Source organism: Carcharhinus amblyrhynchos, chromosome 2 (genome assembly GCF_965287045.1).
Source record: "Carcharhinus amblyrhynchos chromosome 2, sCarAmb.v2.hapA, whole genome shotgun sequence".
Classification (NCBI taxonomy): domain Eukaryota; kingdom Metazoa; phylum Chordata; class Chondrichthyes; order Carcharhiniformes; family Carcharhinidae; genus Carcharhinus; species Carcharhinus amblyrhynchos.
The window spans coordinates 11,792,482-11,818,627 of record NC_137325.1 but is presented as its reverse complement, the minus strand read 5'-3'; the positions used below and the strand labels follow the sequence as shown (position 1 = coordinate 11,818,627).

Sequence of the window (26,146 nt, the reverse complement as noted above, 5' to 3'; positions counted from 1 at the left end):
ATGGGGAATAGAGGGGACACGATAGAGGGAAGTCAAGGAGGAAATAGCGAGGCATCTTGAGGGGAACTGCTTGATAGAGCAGACGCAGCACGGTTTCGTTAAAGGGAAGTCGTGTCTGACAAATTTACTGGAGTTCTATGAGGATGTGTCTAGGGCAGTGGATAGAGGAGAGCCGGTGGATGTGGTCTTTCTTGATTTTCAGAAGGCGTTTGACAAGGTACCTCACAAGAGGTTATTGCAGAAGGTCAGGGGGCATGGGGTTGGGGGTAGGGTGTTAGCTTGGATAGAGGACTGGTTGTCAAATAGGAGGCAGAGAGTGGGGGTCAATGGGTGCTATTTGGATTGGCGGATGGTGACTAGTGGAGTGCCCCAGGGGTCGGTGCTGGGGCCTCAGCTATTTACCATTTATACAGATGATCTGGAGGAGGGAACCGAGTGTAGGGTGTTGAAATTTGCTGATGACACCAAAATTGGTGGAAAGGCAAATTGTGCGGAGGGTGGGGAGAGTCTACAGAAGGATCTAGATAGGTTGGGCGAATGGGCCAGGAAATGGCAAATGGAATTTAATGCTGGCAAGTGCGAGGTGGTCCACTTTGGTAGGAATAATGGTAGGAAGGATTATTACTTACTTGGCGAAAAACTGCAGCAGGCGACGGTGCAGAGGGACCTCGGGGTCCTTGTGCATGAGTCGCAAAAACCCAGCTTGCAGGTGCAGCAGGTGGTCAGGAAGGCGAATGGGATGCTGGCCTTCATCGCGAGGGGGATTGAATATAAAAGTAGGGAGGTCTTGCTGCGGCTGTATAGGGCATTGGTGAGGCCGCAGCTGGAGTACTGTGTGCAGTTTTGGGCGCCGTACTTACGCAAGGATATTTTGGCCTTGGAGGGAGTGCAGAGGAGGTTTACTAGGCTGATGCTGGAGTTGAGGGGGTTGAGCTATGAGGAGAGGCTGAATAAACTAGGCTTGTACTCGTTAGAGTTTAGAAGAATGAGGGGAGATCTCATTGAGACGTATAAGATGATGAATGGGATGGATAAGATAGAGGTGGAGAGACTCTTCCCGCTCAGAAAGGATAGTAGGACTAGGGGGCACAGCCTCAAGATAAAGGGGGGGCGGTTTAGAACGGAGTTGAGGAGGAACTTCTTCACTCAAAGGGTGGTGAATCTCTGGAATTCTCTGCCCGTTGAAGTGGTGGAGGCTACCTCGCTAAATATTTTTAAGATGCGGGTTGATGGGTTTTTGATAGGAGAGGGGATTAAGGGTTATGGGGAGAGGGCGGGAATGTGGAACTGAGCCACGACAGATCAGCCATGATCTTATTGAATGGCGGGGCAGGCTCGAAGGGCTAGTTGGCCTACTCCTGCTCCTATTTCTTATGTTCTTAAATCAGAGGTACCAAGGCGGGATTAAATTGATGAAGGTAGGGTGGAGTCAATGTGGAGCATTAATGAACTCTTGCCTGGAAACAGGTAGGCAGAGGAGTTTGAAGTCCAGTGCTATTTGATGGTGGAGTACTGGATAAACTAATGGAGGTTGATCCATGAAAATGAAGATCCATGTGGTGTACAGAGGGCATAAAGAAAAATAAGGAGCAAAGGGATTCTATGAGAGTTGGAGAGCACCATGAGAAGCAGCAGTGTACTTTGGTGCAGGAGAATGGGCAGGTAGCCAGGCACTGTAACTAAAGCTGAAAAACCAGTGGAACCAGTAGGATAGGCAGAGGCTCACATGAGCCAGATGAAGCGCTGATCAAAGCTAAAATTTGAGCAGCAGATAGAGACACAGCAGCTGAATCTGAATCTGAATGTGGCAGGTCCAGCACAAAAAATACATACTTGATGTCCAGGAATTTGGATGACAATTTGGAGAGAGTAACAGGGTTAATGTTTTGAGAACTATGATTCATAAGTCTTGGGACTCACAACATTGGCTGGAATTTTGTCAACCCACTTGCCACGGGAATCAGAGCGGGCAAGGGGCAGAGAATGGAAAGGTCCATTGAGCTCGGTGAGATTTTATAGTTTCAGGATGAGTGAGGTGGTAAAATCCCGCCTCATCTCTATTTCTTGCTTCACAGATGCAGTCAGACCTACTGCCTTTTTCCAGCACTTTTGTATTTATTTCAGATTTCTAGCATCTACAGTATTTTATTTTTTATCTCCTCTCACAACATTGTGCCTTACTACAACTATATTCCTATTAACTTCTCCAACTGAATTGGTTTCTGAACCATGGTCAGTTTGCTCATCCACCCTGCAGTCCCTACGTTTGTCCATACAAACTGCAAGAACCTCAAGCCTATTGGACAATTGCAAAGGCTGAGGCTTCTCCACTTGTACCTGTTCGATTTCCCCATATTGGCCTCACTTGCAATCATAGCCTCCTGTCCCTGACCATGGACCACCTAAGATGATCCTAACTTAAGGGTTGTGATTGTCTCTTGGAACAAGGGCCCTGTTATATCATTTTGATTGTAAGTGCTGGGCGGAATTGAAACTGGGAGTGCTTCAGATCCAACGTTTGGACCTGTTCTGAGGCACCCCCATTTGCACTCTGCCTGAAAAAAATATCAGCGATTCTGAATCGCGCGACACAAGCCTGTGGGTGGGTCTTAATGCACCCAAAATCCTGCAGCTCCGATTGGCACCTCCAACTACACATGCACAGAGAAAAAATGCTGCTCCCCTGCCACATCCCTCCCAGGCTGGATAATGCCTTCCACTGGCCTTCAGAGACATTGTACCCACCTCCACAACATTACTGACCCCTTTATGCCCCCACCCCCTCTGCCACCCAGATAGCTCGTCGGCTCCTTCCCCTTCTCCCCTACTGATCTCAGGCAGAGTGGCAGCGGACACCCCCTCCCTCCCACTGATCTCAGGCAGAGTGGCAATGGACCCCCCCTTCCGCCCCACTGATCTCAGGCAGAGTGACAGCGGACGCCGCCTTCCCCCTCACTCCGATCTCAGGCAGCTGGCAGTGGAGCCTCCTTCCCCTCCACTGATCGCAGGCAGAGTGGCAGCAGACAACCCCTTTCAGCCCCACCGATCTCAAGTCGAGAGCAATCAGACGGTCAGCACTTACCTCCTGACTAACCCTCACCATGAAGCGCTTGAATCAGAGTTGTATGGACCATACCTGTTTTGTGCCAATTCAGAATGGACAAATGTGGTGGTAAAGGGGGAAGTGCTGGTAAAGTTGGGCATGCAGCCCATTAAATCGATTGAAATGCATGCAAATACATTCAAATAGTCATCCTGCACATTTTGGGCACAGTCCCAATTGCAGCTACTTTAGGGACTTGGTAAAGTGGGAACCAGTGCGGAGGGAGGCGTGGATCACGCTACTTGCCTCATGCCTGACTTTACCAAGTTTTCGTGCCTGAAAACAGCAACGCAATGACAAAATCGAACCCAAAGTGTCTAGGTAACTGTGCCCCTCCCTGATGTATGGCAGTATCTGAAGCTCAGGTTTCAGCTCATTAATTCTGAGATAAAGTTCCTCAAGCTGTGAGCACTTACTGCAAACGTGCTTGCCTTTGATCACGCTGGCATTCATGAGAGCCCACATACTAAAGCTGCAACACATCATCTGCATTGCCATCTTTTAGTGTTTCAGTTAATTATTTTACTAATTACATTTGAATTAATCATTCCAAACATGCCTGTGCAATCCCTCGATGGAAATTTCCTAGGTTATATAAGGGGAAAAGGAAACACTCCGAACAAATCACCTACTTTCTTCTCTGTCACATCACACCTTTGCTGTGATTTGCACCCGTGTTCACCGTGAACACAAACGGTAATGTGGATGCAAAATCATGTAAGACTTGGGGAAAATGAGAATTTCACAGATGAGATCTTGTTTTTGGATTCTACATACCCCTTGCCGGTGACATAACAAGGTTCCTGCCCAGGAAGTTCGGGCACTGCATTTCAATAAATTTTAATATAATCAGTGGGCTTCCCCGCTGTATCATCCCCCTACATTTGGAATTTGATGTCACGTTGGCAAGGTTTACAATTACTTTTCAGGCAAAAGGAACCCGCCAGGGGTGCACTGATGAATATAGCCCCTAGCAGGAGAGGGGCATGCCCGGACAGTACCCTGGAATATCCCTTGGTGCTAGGGGCAGTGCTAAATCTGAGGCAGTGAGCTCCAGTGGCGGTTCCCCTTACTGTTTGGGGGCTCCCCCATGTCTGGTGGGGGTGGGGGGGGTTGGGTGTCTTTCCATGTCGGGGGATGGGAGGAGGTTTCTTGTGTTTTTATATCAGAGATTGCAGCGCTTTTTTAAAGAGCACCTTAATCTCAGGATTCCTGGTTGCTATTCTTTTTTGGCTCTGCTTCACAAGTGTGATGGCACAGGCTGCACCTCCAGATTCTTTCTGTGAACGGTGCTGGAACATCTGGAGAGAAAACCGGGCTGTACAGCCTGCGAGCTGCATCAGGGTTTTCTCACCTCAGTAGCTCATGGTATTGGTGGATAGTCCCGGACTGCTCACTCTCCCTGCGCTCCTTATGTCCAGCATTGCTCACTCTCTTTGTGCTCTTTACGCCTGCTCTGCTCTCACTTACTGTGCCCTTTATGCTCCGTTCTCACAACATGCCCTGCTTTGCTTTTGCTTTTTCCTAAAAAGCACCAAAATGCATAGAATTGCAGCAACAGCTAGAAGTGCAGAAAGGTTTTTCAAATGGCAAATATAAAATTGTAATACCATTGGATAAGATAAACTGTGCTACACTCACATGAAACCACCTGATAACACAGGCTCGCTAAAAGAACATATGTTCCTAACATTTATTAGGTAAAAATGAATACCAAAAGCTAAAATTGTTATAAAAAAGCCACCATACATTTTATTGGCTTGTGAAACAAATCAACCTACATTTGTGGGATGAGTTGAATACTGAAAATCATTGCCATTCTACTGAAATTCTAAACCTCTAAATACAATTAACATACAAACACACAAATATGGAGAGAGAGTTGACCATTCGGTCCTTCAGGCCTGCTCCTCCATTCAATTGGATTATGCCTAATCTGCCTCAACTGCACGTTCCTGCCCACACAGGTTACCCTTTGACTTTTTTATTAATAAGCAATCTAGATGCCTCTGGCTTTAAAATATTCGGTGACCCAGCCTCCACTGCTTTTTGGGGAAGAGCGTTTCAAAGACTCGTAACTGAGAGAAAAAAAGATAATCTCTATCTTAAATGGGAAACTTAAACTTAACTCTTGCCTCTCCCACAAGGGAAATGTCCTTTTAGCATTTATCCTGGCAAGTCCCCTTTTATATCTGGAGAATTTATAAAGGGGAATGGACAAATGACAGAGAACCTAAATGGTTATTTTGTGTCTGATTTAACTGAGGAAGAAACAATAAATCTCCCAGAATTAGAGATCCAAGGGACTAAAGAGATTGAGGAAATTAGTATTGGTAAGAAGGCTGTAATGGAGAAATTTATGGTACTGAAGGTTGAGAAGTCTTCTGAACCTAATAAACCACATTCCAGAGTGTTATAAGAGGTTGCTAAAGAGATAATGGATGCATTGGTGGTCATTTTCAAAATTCAATATATTCTTTGATTTGATTTATTATTCTCATGCATTAGTATACAGTGAAAAGTATCATTTCTTGCACATTATATAGACAAAACGTAACGTTCATAGAAAGGGAAATGAGAGAGTGCAGAGTGTAGTGCTACAATCATAGGTAGGGTGTAGAGAAAGATCAACTTAATGCAAGGTAGGTCCATTCAAAAGCCTGATGACAGCAGAGAAGAAATTGTTGTTGAATTGGTTGGTATGTGAGTTCAGACTTTTGTATCTTTTTCCCAATGGAAGAAGGTGGAAGAGAGAATGTCCGGGGTATGTGGGATCCTTAATTATGCTGATTGCTTTGCTGAGGCGGTGGGAAATGTAGACAGAGTGTAGACAGATGGATTGAGCTACATTCACGACCTTTTGTAGTTTCTTGCAGTTTTGGGCAGAGCAGGTGCCACACCAAAGCTGTAATACTTTCTATGGCATACCTGTAAAAGTTGGTGAGAGTCGTCGCTGACATGCCAAATTTCCTTAGTCTTCAGACAAAGTAGAGGCATTGGTGGGCTTTCTTAACTATAGCGTCAGCATGGGGGGACCAGGACAGGTTGTTGGACACCTGAACATCTAATCTGGACACCTAAAAACTTGAAGCCCTTGACACTTTCTACTTCATCCCCATTGATGTAGACAGGGGCATGTTCTCCTCTACACTTTCTGAAGTCGATGACAATCTTCTTCGTTTCGTTGACATTGAGGGAGAGATTATTGTTGCCATACCAGATTCCCTATCTCATTCCTGTACTCTCTCTCTGTTCTGGAATGGTTTCTGCAGATTGGAAGGCAGCAAATGTCACCCCACTATTTAAGAAAGGAAGGAGCAAGAAAGCAGGAAACTACAGACATGTTGGCCATACATCAAAAGTAGGGGAAGTGCTAGAACCTATTCTAAAAAATACGATGAATCAGCACTTGCATAATGATCTGATTAGGCATAGTCAACATGGATTTAAATGAATGGGAAATCATGTTTGATATACCTGTTGAGTTTTTTGAAGCTGTTACTAATAGAGTTGATAGAGGGGCGTTGGTGGACACAGTATGCTTGGATTTTCAGAAAACTTGTGATAATCTCCACCCTCAGGAGGTTGGTTAGCAAATTTAAAGCACATGGGACAGAAGGTAATAAACTGGCATAGATTAAGGATTGGGTAACAGGCAGAAAACAGATAGTAGGAATAAATAGATCATTCTCACATGGCAGGTTGGGGCCCCAGCTGTTCAGAATATGTATCAATGATAAAATGATAAAAGCTGGGTGGGAATGTGTCCGGTGAGGAAGATGAAAAATGGCTTCAAGGAAATTTGGAGAGATTTGGTGAGAAGGCAAAAACATGCATATAGAATACAGGCTGATATTTTCCAATCTCATCTACCATGAATCTGGAAACTTTCGCCCACAGTGAATGGAACTTCCCAGGTCTGTCAAATTTTCTGTCCCACCCACGATGATTCCTGCTGTAGGTAGAACTAGAAAATCAGAATCACCCAGTGATCTTTCCTTATGGTGGTGGGCCCTCCCAATGTGGAAAAAACACATCCAGGGGTGAGATGTGGCTCTCAATTGACCACTTAATTGGTTCAATTGGCTTCCCAGTGGGTGGCTCGGTTTTCTGTTACTGGGAATATGGCACTATGCTAGGAAGACATCCCCTTTTGATGCCTTCCCTGCCATATAGCCAGCCTTACCATTTTCCAGCCTTCCCCTAGGACAGTTTTACACTAGGATTCAGAGAGACTTTTAAGTATCAGTGCACTTAATTTTATTAATTCCTGATAGAATTATAAAAAGCCCGCTACACTTTATTAACATGGTAAATTTTTTCTTCAAAGTACTTCTGTAAATATGTCAGGCACAACATTTCCTTGTACCAATCTGTTTGCTGTCCTTGATATCTTGTGTCTTTTTAAGTATTACATTTACCCCCCCACTATGATTCCTGGAATCTTAGTTACTGTCAATGTTGGGCCCAAACATTTTTGAGCAGAGATCTTACATTGGAAGAATAGTCTTTCCTCAAGTTCTGCCAAATTTAATGGTAGAGCTTTATTAACACTATATGTATCCATTTCCAAACTGGGACTAGCCAAATTGAAAGATTGGCTGGTTGTTAGACAGGTAGGCCTTCAGCACCTTGCTGCAGCGGGGACTGCAGAGGACAGAGGGAAGGATGAGAAGACCAGAGATGGGGAGGAATTTCTTCAGCCAGAGAGTGATGAAACTGTGGAACTCTTTGCTGCAGAAGATTTTGGAGGCCAGGTCATTGAGTGTCTCTAAGACTGAGATAGATAGGTTCTTGATTAATAAGGGGATCAGTGGTAATGGGGAAAAGGCAGGAGAATGGGGATGAGAAAAATATCAGCCATGATTGAATGGCAGGGCAGACACGATGGACCGTGTGGCCTAATTTTGCTTCTATAGCTTATATAGTCTTATAGTTTCTTAGCTGAGGACACCTCCAGGGTGTGTTGGGGGATCAGATTATGCATAGGATGGACTCCAATCGTAGTGGTGCGAAACAAGGTTAGTTTGGGTGCATTGAGGGGCAGAGTTGGGATTGGGCTGGTGGTGGGGGGCGATGATGATGATGATCGTGCATCTCCTGGCCCAAATCAGCACTTACAGGGCACATTCCTGCCAGATTCAGCAAAGCCTCCCTTCCCAGGAAACCTGGCTGAACAAGTTAAACTAAAAAATATTAAAATCTGAGTCTCGTTAAAAGATTAGACAAGAAAGCAGATGGGTTTTTGATGGTTTTTTTAAACAATTTTATCTCTCACCTGACCCAAACCCACATTTTTGGGATTTAACGCTTCCCACATATGACCAAGCACTTGACAACAAATTGTCTTAATATATTTTATAAAGGCATGAATAAAATTGTTAAAGCGTGTAGTTACCACAATCCAGAAAGAAGTGTTCTAACCAGCCATGGCTATCCTAGATATGTTTATGCCTAACCTGTTCAGTGCATTTGTAATCTGGCATTGCTCAATGATGACATGAGAATCTTCTATTATCACATATGTAGGTACCATTGCTCACAGGCAGCCTTTGATTTACACATTCTTTCTGCACAACTTTGACAAATAAGAGTAAAGATGTTAGATATAAAACAAGGCATAAAAGAGGGCATGCTTCATTTTAAAAATACTGACACTTGCATTCTAAAATCCAAGTTCATGCTGGACTGAAGTTTTCAATTTTTTTCCATTGAAATGCAATATAATGATCATCTGTCTACAATGTGTGAAAACTGGGGCAAAAAAAAGACTGTGCGAATACCTCTGCCTTAATAAGTTTCTAATTGATCCTTCTACACCTTTTGTCATCTATACAGTATCCATACAGTCTGGACTTTGCCTGATTTTCTTTTGAGACTTTTTTTTGCAATACGTTCTTCAAGTCTCATTATTTGAATCTCTATCTAGGAACAGCAGCTTTTGGCATGTGCCCTTGATTTCCTATGGGAATGTGTTTAGTGTATAGCCTAATAATTTGCATGAACATTTCCCAATATTTATATACTGTGTTATCTGTTAGCTTTCCTTTGCAATTTATTCTTCTGAGATACCGTTCCCCCACTCAAGTACTTTTTACACTTGATTGCTCCTTCAGTTTTATATTGAACCTAATTATGTTGAGTTACCATGAGGTCTGTATCCAAGTAACTTTATTTGCCTGGATACGAACTGAATTTTGACCCTGTAGATGCCAAAGTTACCCACGTAAAGTTCTGCAGAAATTCTGCTGAACAGGGCTTTCAATTAATTACTTACACTACATTTCCTGGAGGTTTGTCCGAAAAATGTTCTTTTCGCCTGTAATGCATTGGCATTAATTGAAATAGGAAGTCTGATTTCCAGTAAACGTTAAATCATGTATGGGATGGTGCTGATAACTGCAAAGGCAAGTAAGATTTGAAAATCTTAATTACTTCTGTCAGCCGGCATGGGAACCGCTGTAGGATCTTGAGGTGAAGCAAATTTTCCATTTATTACTGAAAAAGGATGTGTAAGCTTATAGGGGAGGCTGATGTGTGTCCCTGGCTGATTAAGCTCATGCAATACATTGCTCAGCCACTACTTATTTGCTGGAATACTTCCGACCTACGCTTTACTGCTTTACTAATGGGGAACTCAAGGTGAAAGTCTTGGAAGAATTCGAGCCTGAACATTCCTATCTCTTTACCAAGTTTGGAACAACTTCTAAAAGCCTATAACACATAACTGGCAGTATAGTGACCTTTGAAGTCACTAAATACCTTCAACATGTTGTTGACCCCAGTTCTGTCCCCATCTTTCCCAGAATTCCATTTCAATCTCTGCAAGCAGGTTTTCACCCCTGCCACAGTACTGAATGGATTTTATCAAATGACATCCTATAATAGTAAACTAACCCTCCTTGGCTTTCGCAACCTTGCTGCAGCTTTTGACATAGTTGATTAAACCATCCTCTTCCAGTGCCGCCCTCTGTCTTCCAGTTGGGTGGGATTGCACTTGCCTGGTTCCATTCTCCTCTAATAGTAGTCAGAATATCACCTGCAATGGCTTTTCTTCTTGCTCCAACTGTACTACCTTTGATGTCCCCAACAAGTCCATTCTTGGTTTCTTTGTATTTTTCATCTACGTGCTGTCGTTGGCAATATCCAAAGAATAGTGTTAGATTTCATATGCACTCTGGATGATACCCAGCTCACCTTATCACCACCTCTCGATTTCTCCATGTTGTTAAATCAGACTTCTTGTCCTACATCTAGCACATGGATGAGAAAAGATTTTTCTCCCTAAGTTGTGGATAAGAAGTTTTGGTCCCAGTTACAAAGACTGTTCCTTAGCCATCAATGACAACCCTCTCCTTGGCAACTCAGGTTGAACCAGCCTGTTTGCAACCTTGGTCTCACATTTCAACCAGGGATAAACTTCCAACCTATTTGCACCATTGCTTAGACTTCCTAATCACACCTCTATACTAATGTCTGACTCTGGCTCTGCCTTGGCTTATCTACTGCTGAAACCCCCATCAATACCTTTGGTACTTCTAGTCTTGACTGTTACAATGTTCTCCTGCTGGCCTCCCACATTTTACCCCCTGTAAACTTGACATCATCCACAAATGTGTAACCTGTATCCTTTCTCACACCAAACCCCATTCACAGTGTTTCCTCATCCTTATTTCTATGGCTTTGACCTTCCCCATCGCTGTAATCTCTTCCACCCTAAAACTCTCCTTGATATCTGCAGTCTCTAAATCTTGCATATTTTAACTGCTGACCATTGGTGGAAGTTTCTTCAGCTGCCTAAGCCCTGGCATTTCCTTTAAAAATCCCAATTTCCTTCTTTAAATGCTTCTTAAAACTTACATCTTTGAGCAATTACAATTCTACCTTTATGTTGCCTCTGGTGTCAATTTTAACTTTAGAATGCTCCTGAAAAATGCCTTCCTTGTTTCCCTGAACAAACTGGGACATAGCTCATTGGGGCCTGCAATTTATTTACTTTGAAACACCCTAAAACCCTTAATATTCCTCTCCCACCACGTTTGTTCCACCCAATATTTCACACTTCTCCTCCTTAACTACAACATCTGCATTTCCTCCTCTTTCATGAAGACAGATGCAAACTATTAAAGAACCATGCCCATGTTTTTCATTTCCACACACAAGTAAGTGTTTTGCTCTCCTTACTCTTTCCTAAATGTCCTATATAATGTAAGCAAGATGCACAGTTAAAATATATTCCTCAGTATAAATATAAATGGAGAACAAATATTTTCAATTTTGATTTTTAAAAGGAATTCTGTGAAGGTGATTCTAGGACAGCTACATTGATGTCTGTTTTTAAAATGTTTATTATATTCCCATATTATATAAAAATGACTTCTATCTCAATTTTCAGACAGTTTAATTAAGGAATTAGTTTCTAATTTCTACTAAGATTAAAGGTTAAATTGTACTATTTTAACACTTTCCAAATATTTTCTCTTAAAGGTGGACAATAAGAAAAGACATGCCTGATGTGCTGTACAGATGGTTCATCCTTCAAGAACTGTGCAAATATGGGCCCATTGATTCAGTAATCTTTTCTGGACATAGATGTGCCCAAGTTGTGTTCTGTGATATACTGTCAGCTTGCAAAGCAATTAATACTCATTCAGCGAGAACGCCAGAACAGCCTTATCGTTGCTTTTGGTACTATCCGTTTATGATGAAAAATTACAGATTTAAATGTACAAGAGAGACTTAGTATTACAAATCACACATTTTGATAATGTTCCCGATTTCGACTCTCTCCCTCCCCAATGATCCATAATCTTCCAAAATAGTAGTGACACATAAAAAGGATGTTTAAAGTTATACATCTGGAAAATATTTAGGAAAATCATGTAGCAGTTTGGATGACGTATTAGTAGTTACATTGCAAACAGTATTGACAAAGAAAATTGCAACATAATCTCGAACATTAACATAAAAATGTTATTCAGATAACTAGAATTTACTAAGTTACTGATTAGTGGGGAAACAAAATCATAATTTTGATTTTTTTTCAAAGAATCCCATTATGGCATTCATGCATTCTTCAGATAACCATCTCTCCACCAGTCTTTCACATTCTTGGGCATTGACAGCATGCAGCTTTTCCTTTTCAACACCTCTTATTAGCTGCTTCGAAAAGGCCAAAGACTAAAACAAAAGTAACATGAATAAATTCTTAAAAATGAGAGTCATGTGCTGTAAGAACTGAAATTCTACTTTCTAACTAAACTAGCTTCACTTCATTCAATTGGATCCCTTACAAAAGGAGTTACAGTTATCAAAGTATCTTGCAATACAAAGCCACCTAAATGACTAGTAAAGGCAGCATAAATACACAAAAGATTGAAGTGAACAATGTGGTAAAAATATGGATGTTGCAATTTATATTCAAAGCATAAAATCGCACTAGACACTGCCCATAACACATAGCAGTGTAACAAAATGATTACATTATCCACTATATAAATGAGCACATTGACATAATCAGCCATAATTTGCTTTAATTTTATGCATGGAGTAACTGATAATGAATGTAAAGCTAAATAGTATTTTCAGTCTTTGGATCATTATCTTTGAAATAAAGAACAGTCTCTAGACAGCAAAATAAGAATGCCTATAAAGGTTTTCATCAACATGCTTACACACAAAAAGATATTTATTGCTGAATGGATATTAGAACATAGAGCATAGAACACTACAGCACAAACAGGCCCTTCGGCCCACGAGTTGCGCCGATCACATCAACACCTACCAATCTATAGACCTAACTATAACCCCCAATCCCATTAAACCCCATATACTCATCCAGAAGTCTTTTAAAAGACCCCAGCGAGTTCGCCTCCACCACCACTGACGGCAGCTGATTCCATTCACTCACCACCCTCTGAGTGAAAAACTTACCCCTAACATCACTTCTGTACTTTCCTCCCCGCACCTTAAATCTGTGTCCTCTCGTAGCGACCATTTCAACCCGGGGAAACTACACACAATCCTTGTGTGTAGTTATCCTGTCTTAAAGCGCAAACAGGTGCAATGCTAGTATTTAACTCCAAGCAAGGGTAAACCTAAATTAATGCTCTCCTGGCATGGTTGTAGGACAATATAAAGGCTCACGGGATTGTGGAAATACATTAACATAGAGATAGGATTGGTTGAAGTATGGGACAGGGATAGGAATAAACGGTCATTACGTTGGCAAGCTGCTATTACCAGGGTGCCACAAGGATCAATGCTGGGACCTCGGCTATTTACAATCTATTTTAATGACTTACATAATTCCCTTGCTACTAAGTTCATTCTTCTCCCTGGCAATTGTCTGAGACTAAACCAGAATGTGCATATCTTACTGTCATATTTTATCCCGAGATAAGCTTCTGACCATGTATTCGTGCTGCCTATTTCCACCCCGTAACATGGCTCCACTGCTGTCAACTCAGAGTCATAGAGGTTTACAGCATGGAAACAGGCCCTTCGGCCCAACTTGTCCACACCGCCTTTTTTAAAAATCCCTAAGCTAATTCCAATTGCTTGCATTTGGCCCATATCCTCTATACCCATGTAACTATCTAAGTGCTTTTTAAAAGATAAAACTGTACCTGCCTCTACTGCTACCTCTGGCAGCTTGTTCCAGACACTCACCACCATCTGTGTGAAAAAATTGCCCCTCTGGACACTTCTGTATCTCTCCCCTCTAGTTTTAGACTCCCCTACTTTTGGGAAAAAATGTTGACCATCTACCTTGTCTATGCCCCTCATTATTTTGCAGACCTCAGCCTCTGCTCTGAAACTCTCCTTCATGCAATTGTTGTCTCTATGCTCAATTATTCCAACATATTCTTGTCTGATTTCCCATATTCCAGTCTCTGTAAACTGGAGGGCATCCAAAATTCTGCTGCCCACATTCTAACCATTCACCTATCACCTCTGTGCTCACTGACCCATATTGATTTCCAGTCGGCAATGCCTTGATTTTAAAATTCTCTTCCTTGTTATCAAGTACCTACATGTTTTTGTCCCTCCCTATTTCTGTAATCTCCTCCAAACCCACTAGCCTCCAAGATTCCTGCACTCATCTAACTCTGGTCTCTTGAGCGTTCCCAATTTTAATCACCACCAATGGTAGCTTTGCTTGCATTAGCCTAGTTTCACTCAGAGGGTGGTGGGTGCGTGGAATCAGCTGCCGGCAGTGGTGATGGAGGCGGATTCGATAGGGTCTTTTAAGAGACTTTTGGATAAGTACATGGAACTCAGTAAGGTAGAGGGCTATAGATAAGCCTAGTAGGGAGGGACATGTTTGGCGCAACTTGTGGGCCGAAGGGCCTGTTTATGCTGTAGTTTTTCTATGTTTCTATGTCCCAAGTTCTGGGCCCTAAGTTCTGGAAATCTATCCATATGCTTCCCCACCTCACTTTTCTTCTTTAATGCACTTCTTAAAACCTTAAATAATCAAGTTTTTGGTCGTTGTTCTGGTATTCCCTTCCTACACTTCTCCTATTTTCTTTACTTTTCTCTTTTGAGACACTGCCTCGAGACTATAGCTGGGATTATGCACCCAATTGTGTCATTTGTGCACAATCTGGTGAAAGCCGTGGTGTGATTGTCAACCCCCACCCCCCTTGTACTGACATAATGAGATTCCTACCTAGGAAGGCTGGGAACCACACTTAAATCACATTAGAGGGCTTCTCTGCTGTATTGTATTGGGCAGGTGGTAGTATAGTGGTATTATCACTAGACTAGTAATCCAGAAATCTGGGGTACTGCTCTAGCTGCCTAGGTTCGAAACCTGCCATGCATGGCAAATGTTGAAATTTGAATTCAATAAAAATCTGGAATTATAAGTCCAATGATGACATTGAAATCATTGCTGATTGTTGTAAAACCTCATCTGGTTCACTAATGTCCTTTAGAGGATGAAATCTGCTGTCCTTATCTGGTCTGGCCTACATGTGCCAAGATTCTTTGGAAGAGCATTATAAAACAAAACATGGCATAAAGACATATGAAGAGGCATTTTGCCAACGACCAAAAACTTGATTATTTAAGGTTTTAAGGAGTGCATTAAAGAAGAAAAGTGAGGTGGTGAAGCATATGGATAGATTTCCAGAACTTAGGGCCCAGACAGTTGAAAGCATAGCTATCAATGATCAGAGTGATTAAAATTGGGAATAACTCAGGAGCATAGATGTCTCAGAGAGCTGAGTGGCTGCACAATATTGCAAACGTAGGGAAAGGAGAAGCTATTGAGGGATTTGAAAATCTAAGGAAAGTTAAGAGGGTGACATAGGAGGGTTGTCCAATGAGGAGAGATTAAATAGAATGTACCTATACTTTCTGGAATTTATAGAACAATGAATGGTGATCTCAATGCAACATTTTAGATTCTGAGCAAAGGGTTTAATCTCAGGAAAAAGGGACATACATTCAGGCAGGACTTGATAGCCACGCTTGCCAAGAAAAACGGAAAATCCCGCCCGAGGTCAATGGATCTTTGCATGGTGTATGTCCTGCCGCTATAATTCCTGTGGTGGGCTGAACGGGAAAATTCTGTCCTCAGACTAAGATGGGAAGAGATTACTTCACTCAGGATCCTGAATCTTTGGAACTTCCTTTTCTAGAGGAAGGTTGATGCTCAATCTGAGTATATTTAAGGCTCAGGTTGATATGACCCTAAAAGAATCAAGGGAAAGTAGACTTGGGGATCAGCCACGATCTGATTAAATTGCGGAACAAGTTTGAAAGGCTGTTTGGCCTACACTTGCTCTTATTTCACTAAGGCTGTGCTAAAAGCAGGGTTTGAGCACGACTAATTTTGTATGAACAAAATCATGAAGCACTTAAGCAACGTGTATCGTGATGTGTTCATTGGACAGGTGAAAAGTGGTGACATATATGAAAGTAACAAAAAAGTTAATAATTAATTACCTTCCAAACCATTTTTTTTGCAGCCTGTTACTCAGAATAAAGCTGTTGTAATTCAGAACAATAATGATTGAATCTGAAACAATGGTCTTTTCTTCTTCTCATATTTCTACCTTGTTTTTTTCTTTCACTGCTACTGCATCTTCTTCATTTTGATGTATTTCTCTCTTTTATTCTCTCACCCCATCCTACTCCTACCCATTGTGCTGTTCTGTTCCTCTCTTTATTTCCTAGACCTCCTGCTCTGATCTGTCCTCTTGTCCCACTCTCCTGACCTTTTTCCTGCCTCTTTCCTTTTGTCACCCTCTTTTTTTGCTCTTCTGCACCCCTTTCTCTTTTACCCTTCTGTGTCTCTCATTTGTCCCCTACTAGTTATTTCCTTCATTTTTGATTTGTATATTTTCTACCTCCAGGACTAATTTTCTATAATTTTACTATTATGAGTTGTTGAACAAAATGTAACTAGTATGATGTGCTAGCCAAGTGTCACACTACCGAAAATTGCACAGATGCAAGAATTTAAATAATACGTACTGTAAAGCCATTGACTCAGCTCTTTACATTCCAAATAAAATAAGAAAGGGAAAGGTATAGAACTTTGTATCAGAAATCTAGTGTGGAATAAGACCCAAAAGTTTGTTTTTATTCATTCATGGGATGTGGGTATCACTAACTACGCCAGCATTTATTGTCCATCTCTAATTGTCCTTGAGAATGTGATGGTAAGTTGCCTTCTTGAACTGCTGAAGTCCATTATGTATAGGTATACTCAGTGCTGTTAGGAAGGGAAAGATTTTACCTCCATCGTCATCAAAAGTCAAAATTGACAGATAGAGCCACAGTGCTGTTGGCAAGGAATTCCAAGATTTTGATCCAGCAACAGTGAAGGTACAGCGATATAGTTCCAAATTAGGATGGTTACTTGGTGAGTTCCAGCAGTGCATCTTGTAGATGGCTCACATGGCTGTCACTGTGTGATGATGGTGGAGGGAGTGGATGTTTGTGGACGGGATGCCAATCAGGTTGCTTTGTCCTGGATGGTGTCAAGCTTCGAGTGTTGTTGGAGCTGCACTCATCCGAGCAAGTGGAGAGTATTCTATCACACTCCTGCCTTGTGCATCAGGAAATGAGTTAGTTGCTGCAGGTTTCAGAACCTCTGAACTGCTCTTGTAGCCATAATATTTATTTGTTTGTAGTAGTTGGAGTGAGCATACAATCCAAGCATAAAATACATATTGATACCAATATGAAAAGTTTTAACGAAAATGTTTACGTACATTTTTGGGTAGTTTTGCATAAGCGTGCAATCTTTTCCAAACCTCTTTCTGGAATGTACTGTCAGGGAATACCTCAGTCACCAGTCCCAGTTCACAAGCTTGAGCTGCTGTTAATTTCTTGTTGAACAACAGAATTTCATTGGCCTAATGGGATGAAAGAAACAAAATAAGATAGAATTTACTACTCCCATAATAAGAGATTGCTCCGGATTGAGTATTCTTAGAACAACAGAAAACCTGTAAGTAATCTATGACATTAATTCAATTAATTAGCTCAAAATTTCAACATATGTTACCGTGATTCACACAAATTACATGAATTTGTAAATTATTTTCAAAGCTTCTGCTTACTACTTGATATCTGTACTTTACATTGTGGAAGATTCAACATTATAATTTGCAGTTCTGAGAGCCACCAGAAAATCATTACTGAGCTCTAGGGTGTTGTAACCCTGGGATAAAATACACATTTGTCATAAAAGACTGGTTCACAACTACTTTTTACTATTAGAAATGTTTCAATCAAACCATCAGAATAGGAATTCTTTTCTTGACACAATTTTACAGCACAGAAACAGGCCCAATAGGTCTATGCTGTTGATAATGTTTCACATGAACCTCATTCCATTCTATTTAATATCACATCAACACATCCCTCAATTCCTTTTCCCCTTATGTATTTATCTAACCACAACTTCAGTTCTTTGGTGATGTTGTCCCCTCTTCTACAATTGAACACTTTGGCCTGGGTTTTCACAGTGATTGTGAATGTCTCTGTTGAAAAAATGGCAGAAGAGACCGAAGCTTTGCCCCCAAATACGGCACCTACCATTTTCACAGGGATGGGAATGGATCTGGTTTGGGATTTGCATGTGCATTTTGGGGAGCCAGCTCCCACATAAAAACAGAAACTGCTTTCAGTCATGTCTGACTTTTGTTAACCAGAAGTGGGAAATATGACATGTACAAATTAGACTTATAGGTAGGAGCAGGTCTAAACTTCACAGAGTTCTTTGGAGAAGTAGGGTACCTTTTAGGAGAGATATGGTGCCCTTTGGAAGTGGTAAGGTAGAACTTACAGGTCAAGTGCCCCAGGCACCTGAATATATGTAAAAAGAGCATTAACATCTTAAATGTCAAGCTTGTTGGAATTCTGAAAAGTGTCAGAATTAACAGAGAGTCAACTGTCAAAATGTCCTAGTAGGTGTAAGGGCAAAGGGTGATGGGTAGACAGCATGGATTGGCATGAGTTGGTGTAGGGGCTATAAAGAACCATGAGGCTTGGTAGAGGGGCTTAAGCAGGCATATCAGCTATAAAGAGCTATAAAGAGGATTGGGTAGAAGGGCATAGCTTGGTATGGAGATTTGGTATGAGAAGCAGTGAAGGTAAGTGAAGAAAAATAAGGAGGCATGAGATGGCATGGATGAGCCATATGTGTGCAGCTCAGGGCTATCTTGCTTTGTTATTTTTAAAAGCTCGGATAGGTGCCTAAGCACAAGGGCAGGCCTTGTGGCCAGCTGTTGTCACAGTCAACAGCTTCTGTACTCATTTCTGGGGTAACAGACCCAACTTCCAGCGAACCCTGCCACCTCAGAACAAAAATCCTATCTTCTGAGACACTTTGTCCTAGCTCTGTTTTGTGGAGGTGAGAATTTTCCCAACTGTGTTTCCGATCCTGAAGCAACAATGCTATCCTTTGTCTAGACTCTTGTTAGAAGTCCTGTGCTGTTTGCCTCAATCACTTCATGTGCTACCAAGTTCCACATTCTAACCACTTTCTAGTTAAAGAACTTGCTCCTGAATTCCTCATTGGATATAATGGCTCATGTGAAATGGCACAAATCAAATTAACAAGAAGCACTATGTAGATTTATGCATTTTTGGGAACTTCTTTATTTGAAAGCTTAATAGAGTTATGCATCAGCAAATGTATTAACAATAATGCTGGATACAATCCTGTAAATTTTATCAGTATGTTTGGTACGGTTGGTTAAGAAACCTCAGTGGTGAAACTTGCTGTCCATACCTTGCTTGTACCCATCATCTTAGGGAAGGTGTAAGATGAGCAGCCTTCTGGACTTTGACCAAGTTTACTAAATGGTGCATGGAAAGTGGCCTGTATTGAAACATTATGAAACACAGATTTGTTACATTAGCACACAGCACTAGTATTTTTATTATCTCAAAACAATTTGCTGCAGGAAAGAGCAGGTTTTTTGCAAATATTAAAAAGATCAACCAGATGGGAGCACATAAGAAGACTCACCTTATCAGTGGAATAGACCACATCAAATAATCCTAAAACAGTGACAGCAACTCCAACAGCAGGACCATTAATTACACCAATCAATGGCTTTGGAAAATCAATGTAATGGCTTACGTATCTCCTGTTGGAGGAAAATTAAACCATATCAGTCAGTTAATTCAGCAATTGAAAAAATACTTCGATAAATGTTACAATAATCAAGGTTAATGAAAACAATTACGTGCTATTACTATGCTCAAATATATTTCTTAATATCAGTGACAAAGCAGAGTTCAATGCTTATATATATGTTTTAAAAAATTATTCTAATATGTTTGGTGGAAAACTGCGATGGACAGTGAATATCTTATCCACATCTGATATGTTTTCTGACAGACTCACTGTTCATGCCTTCAGTGTATTTTAATAATCACCCATTGCTCACTTTAGTAGTTCTCCCGAATTCTTGGACTTCTGTTCTAATCCTTCTGGCCCAATGTTGGTGAAGTTGCTCAAGTCATTCCCACTACAGTAATAGTCACCACTACCTGCAGATGAAGAGACAGTAAGAGTTCAGATTCATCTAGAAGGCTTTTAATTATTCATCTTAAAAATAAATGTATTTTCTGTTCCTGGAGAGTGAATGTGTCATGTCAATTTGATATGTGTCAAATACATGAGGATAAACTATTCATTTGGAATTGTTTGCTTTTTCATGATTTTTTGTTATAATATTTTCAAGTGGATGGTAAATTCAAAAGACATCATTTAATATAATTTCAAATGATTCTCAGCACCACCTTGAGCAGCCAACTTCACAAAATTATTTTAGTAATTTAGCTTTGTTATGTGAAGCTTTGAATGAAAAATGGAGAATTTGTTTACTAGATTTCTGTAGCCTTCTCATTTTTCACTTGTGTGTAAGTTAACATATTTCTCTAATTTCAGCCAATCACTAAATATGTCTCTACGGCTGGAGCGACGCGATGGCATAGTGGTTAGCACTGCTGCCTCAGAGCGCCAGGGAGCGGATCTGATTCTGGTCTAGCGTGACTGACTGTGTGGAGTTCGCAAGTTCTCCTCATGACTGCATGAGTTTTCTCTGGGCACTCTGGTTTCCTCCCACAATCCAAAGATGTGCTGGTTAGGTGATCAGCCATGCTAAATTGTCCCTTAATGTACAAAGATGTGTAACTCATGCAGATTAGTCATGGTAATTGCATGGAGTTATGGAAATCGGTAGGAGGGGAAGGCCTGAATAGGATGCGATTTCAGAGCGCTGGTGCAGACTCAGTGGGCTGAATGACCTCTTTTTGCACTGTAGCGATTCTATGGTTCTATGGAAGTGTGATAATTTGACATGCAACAATCCGATCTGTCTAAAAAAGGTGCAGACAGGAAAGAAAAACACCGAAACAAAATCCATCTCATGTTTTCTGGTTTAGGGCCAAATAGCGCAAATATAATTTCAATTTTCAGCATTTTCTTCAGGTTAATTACATAACTGAAAAGTATCTCCAGAAGATTTTGCCTCTTTGTACTTCTGAGAGCATTTAAAACCAGCAATAGACATATACCAGATCAGACAGCATTGTGACCAAATGGAGATCAGTAACATTTGTAAACAATTTACAGCAGACTACTGCCACAATTACTTTCAAAAATTGTAACATTCAGTATTGATTTAGACTAAACAAAACTAAAGAAAGTTGAAGATTACTGGACTCAAACTCAGCTTAGGCCTTTCCAAATATGAGTTTCATATAATTGTTATTTTTCAATTTTAAAAACATGCCGCAGCAGTAACTATTCTGGGTAATCATATCAGCTAGAAATCTGCTGGCTTAAAAATTATAAGTGGTTTCTTTTTGTAAGACACCAAACCTCTTCTGCCTGTTTGTGGACTTCTCCATGCTTTCTGTTTATGATGCAGTTAGTCAAATCTGGGACAATCCTCATTGAGACATTGTGGGAAAAGCTGTATGTTTCAAACAAAATTAAACTAAATTGTATCCAAAAAGGATGAAGCATCTAAACTAAAATTATTAAAGTATGTTATCCTAATGATTGGGTTGACAGTGTAGAGATTGAAGGGGAAAAAATGATAGAGCTATGAGGAAAGAGCAGGGGAATGGGACTCAGTGGAAAGCTCTACCAAAGAGCCAGAACAAGCATGCTACGCGGAATGGCCCCCTTCTATTTTGTATCATTCTATAATTCTATTGTTAGATTGCATGTCATTGGCACATCTGAGTAACTATATTATCAAATTGTACGGTACATAACTTTAGTAGTGAAGAGTGTTGATTTGTATGTAATGTTGGGTTATGTTGCTAAGAAAGTATTAAAATTGGCATCACTTTAAGTGCCAAATATTGTAATGTAGCTTTGAAAAAGAACACATGAAATGAACTGAAGTTACATCTTCGGCACATGTGCTTATCTGGGCTCCAGCAAGTCTAGCTTAGAATCGTAGAATCCCTACTGTGCAGAAGGAGGCCATTCGTCAGTGCAGAAAATTTGCACTGATTCTCTGGTAGAACATTTTCCCCATATTCCCATGCATTTACCCTGCTAATCCCTCTCAAGCTACACATCTTGAGAAACCAAGGAACAATTTATCATGGCCAAGTCACCTAATCTGCACATTGTTGGACTGTGGAAGGAAATCAGAGCATCTAGTGGAAATCCATGCAGACATGGGAAAAACGTGTAAACTCCACACAGTCACCAAGGTTGCAATTGAAGCCAGGTCCCTGGCGCTCTGAGGCAGCAAAGCTAACCATTGTGCCACCATGCTGCCCTAACAGTAAATAGAAGCTAAAGCTACAAAACCAATTGGCTGGACAAATGGAGACAAGATGTCTGGTTAAAGGGTACAAATTATCATTATATTGTTGCAGGGAAGCTAGGAGCTCCTTTCCCATTGGTTAAGAGTTGCAAATACAGGTGATTCAAGTACAAAGTTACCTCAAAAAAGAGTATAAAAATAGGAGTCACTGAAGTCTTTGCATTTGCTAAGAGTTAGCACCATCAGAGACATTTGCTGGGGGACATTGTCAGAACACAAAATTAAGAGTACTGCATTTGCTAGGAAATTAGCATTAGCATTGCATATTGTCAGTGACAGCTACTGGTCATGGGCTGAGGAATTACCACAAGAACCCAGTGGATCCAGTTAGGACAGGATTGCCAGGGTTAATATAATTGCCTTAAAACAGAGCGAGAGAGCATATTCAGCAGACAGCTTTCAAGTGTGTAGCTTCAGCCATTAAGGTAGCCTGGGATGTTGTGGATTAAATGAGGAGCCACTAAAGTTCAAGTCTTAAAGATGCAAAGGGGTTTATATATTTATTAAAACTAAGTTGGCTAAGCTAAAATCTAAGGATGTCATGAGTCAAAGAGACCAGGATGCACACGAAAGAGAGACCGACAGGTGTTGAACTTTTGCATCATGCGTCGATGAAATGTTATGTACTAATCTTTATTGTCCAATGAACCTTGTTAGTTTGCATTCTACATCAGTGATTGTCCTTCATGTCAGTAAGGTTATTCCCTGATGAAAATTTTCTTATTCTGGCATTGAGTCCAAACTCCTACATTTATAGCAACAGGCTGGGAGAAAGAAGCAGCGATCTTTTCCAAGGGCAAACAAGGAATAAAAAGGACTTCTTTTTCTGAGTTTTCAGACTTTGAGTTGATTGCCTGACCACGAGCCTTGGGATAATTTTGGTATGATAACATTTCAGAAGCTTAGACATTTGGATTAGTGGCTAGACTTCGCTAAGTAAGGGATAATAGGAGCAATAGTGATTGCAATGGGAGCAGTGATTAAAAAAAACAAAGAATACAGTTAGAAAAAAAATAGCAGAGGAGAAAGGGGAGTAAAATATCCTCAGAGGACGAAGACAAAGTTCATTCAAGGAACTGGGCGGACCAAGTAAAAATTAGAGCAGACAGGCTCTATGGCTAATTAAATAGGCAAAAAGTGGAGTGCACAGTAGAGGGGCAGAGGAGGAGAATGAAAAGCTATAAAAAGCAGATGCAGAAAGTGATGTAGTAGATCAGTCAGCAGTGTTACAGCATCAAACAACAACAATTTTACAAGCAGGGAATTTTATGTGTGAGTTGCAGAAGTAAAGTAGTTGAAGCAGTCTTAGAAGGAAAACGCTGGCCTCAGAGGAATTGAAGGATGCATGCAGGGCTCTCCAGGAATTGATTAAATGGTCTCAAGAGACCAATGTAGATTGAGCAGTTGAAAAACCAGGAAAATAGCAACCAATAGTTTCAATGGTGATTATTAGATCCCATGGCGACAAGACAAACAATTTGGATGATTTAGATGATAATGGAGATACAAGCCAGGATTTTGCATCCCTATTTGCTGTGGGCACAAATGGTGAAGGGGCCTCAAAATCCTGTGAGAGCCAAAAATCAGGACACTGTAAGAAACGGTCCCCAATCACTGGAAGGCCATCATTGCCGGAGGGTGGGCACTGATAGCATAGGACCCACCACCAGCATTTTTTTCCTCAAGAGTGTTTGAAAATATGACAGCAATAGCCGGCAGTGCAGCTGGCAGATTGCACACCACTTTTCTCACCTGAAGCAACGCTTTGAAAAAAGGGAATATTCCGCCCAGAGTTTTTCTCCCACTCCAGTAGCTGTAAAGAGGATGAATCTCTCAGAGAAATAGTGCGGTACAGGATGATTTTGAAAAGTTTGACAATTAATGCATTACAAGCTCAAGTTCATGAGCCAGAGACTATTAAGTCAGGAACTTGTCTGATGATGTTGTATATGCTGTATCAGCATTTCAAGCTGGGACACCCAGATTTAGAGGATTAAGCACTGGAGGAAAATAATTCTTGCAGTTTGTGATTCAGGATTTAAGATGGACTTTATTTGCTGTTCTTTGATATATATCACAATATAGTATTAGATGCAGTTCCTAGAAGGTTAAGCGTTGAGAAAATTATTAATGAAAAGTTGAGATCTTGTAAGCAGGGGCCAGAAAAGCATTTGGGAGGATCATGTGGGTTCAGTGGCTTAACACAGGGATAGCCTTCTCCAACACCAGCAGCAAGGTTTGGCAGGGGTCCTTCCACTTTTCTTAAGCAGAAGAGGCCAGAGTTAATGACAGCGTTAAGCTACACATCAGTAGTGTAAGTCCATGGGTTAGAATTGAGGACCACGTGAAGGAAGCTTGTTATATGGTTAAAGACAGTATCTAGGTTAAAGGTTACATATTCAGAAACTGGTAGTGGTCATGGCAGCACAGACCCAGACATAAGAGGGCAAAGATTCTCCCATGCATCCTCGACGGATTGGAGGCCCGTGATCCATGCCCTTTATGGAAGCACTAGCTTCCATAAAGCGGGAAGTTTAAAGGTCCACCACTTTAAAGCCAGGGAGCAGGTAGGTTTGTAAGGTAAGTGGATAAAATTGCAGGGGGGGGAGGGGGGGGGTGCAGGGTGGTTGTTGGTCAGTTGGTGTGGGAGGGATGTGTACGGTGATCAGTGGGGGGTCTCAGCTGGTAAGTGAGAGGGCTGTGAGTTCAGCAGGATCACATGTTTGGTCAATGGAGAGGTGAGAGTCAACATAGAATGGAAGGAGTCTCATAGGGAGTCAGTATCATAGTTGATTGGGAGTTAGAAGTGGTTTTAATTCTAACTTTTCCAGGGTAACTACTATTGTAAGACAGTCAGAACCGCCTAAGGTGTGTGATTTTAATTGCACTTTTAGTTAGTTCTGATTATAGGGCAATCGTTCAATGGCAGTATGAACTTTACCAGGCAATTCTTACCTGGGGACCTTTGGGATAGGAGTAGGAGGAGGGGGGTTTCCTCAGCACATCTTGGGGTACCTCCTCATTCTGACTCGCAAGTTGTTACGGGCCAATGTTTGTCCGTCCCAGATGATTCTTAGGATGAACAAATAACCATCTATCACCGTAATTGCCAACTTGACAAAGCACAGATAAATACCAAGAAATGGAAAAAGAAAAGATATCTGAATGCCAGAACAACCTCCAAATCAACAGAATTTATGTGCAACAACAGAACGTACTACTCCTCCAACAGTGGTGTGAATGAGAAATGGAAGGATTACAAAGTAATAACAGCGATGTAAATACATGGGGTGGGCTTTGTGCATTCCCCCCACCATGTGTTTTTCAGCAGCGGAGGCAGCCCGCCATTGGCTGGCAGCAGGAGGTTTCTTGTTGTTCGTACACTCTGCTGCTGGGGCTCCAGGCAGCAGAACAAAAAGATTGTTCAACGGGAACAACCAGAAAGTCTCGTTCATGTGGTAAACTAGAACAAACTTGAATTACGTTGGAGAAAGACTTGGCGGTGTTGCACATATAGGACTGAGCACAGAGTAATCTAAGCGAATATATAACTTGCATTTGGGGTGAGTCTAGTGTTGGACAAGAGCTGCGAGTACCAGCAATCTCATTAATCTTGAATCACCAGTATTTATGAACGCTGTTAATACAGAAGTGGTAGTGGGCAGCAATGCATTAAAGCAATACCAAGTTCTTGTTGTTTATCACCAAGGTGGCA

At 41.3% G+C, this 26,146-nt stretch overlaps 2 protein-coding genes across 2 annotated transcripts in view; one reads left to right on the top strand and one right to left on the bottom strand.

Moving 5' to 3' along the window:
• The window catches only part of LOC145352356 (uncharacterized), a 92,651-nt gene extending 80,960 nt beyond the window's left edge, over positions 1–11,691 (top strand). The window contains exon 4 of the mRNA XM_080202110.1: positions 11,591–11,691. Within this exon, the coding sequence (XP_080058236.1) occupies positions 11,591–11,617 (27 nt within the window). The 3' untranslated portion in view covers positions 11,618–11,691. The remainder of the gene's footprint in view (positions 1–11,590) is intronic.
• A 91-nt stretch (positions 11,692–11,782) lies between these two features.
• Positions 11,783–26,146, bottom strand: part of eci2 (enoyl-CoA delta isomerase 2) — a 105,779-nt gene continuing 91,415 nt past the window's right edge. The window contains exons 6-10 of the mRNA XM_080202102.1: positions 20,026–20,128; positions 19,602–19,722; positions 19,362–19,451; positions 17,335–17,478; positions 11,783–12,283 (exon numbers count right to left, since the gene is read on the bottom strand). Coding sequence (XP_080058228.1) covers positions 12,128–12,283; positions 17,335–17,478; positions 19,362–19,451; positions 19,602–19,722; positions 20,026–20,128 — 614 coding nt within the window. The 3' untranslated portion in view covers positions 11,783–12,127. The remainder of the gene's footprint in view (positions 12,284–17,334; positions 17,479–19,361; positions 19,452–19,601; positions 19,723–20,025; positions 20,129–26,146) is intronic.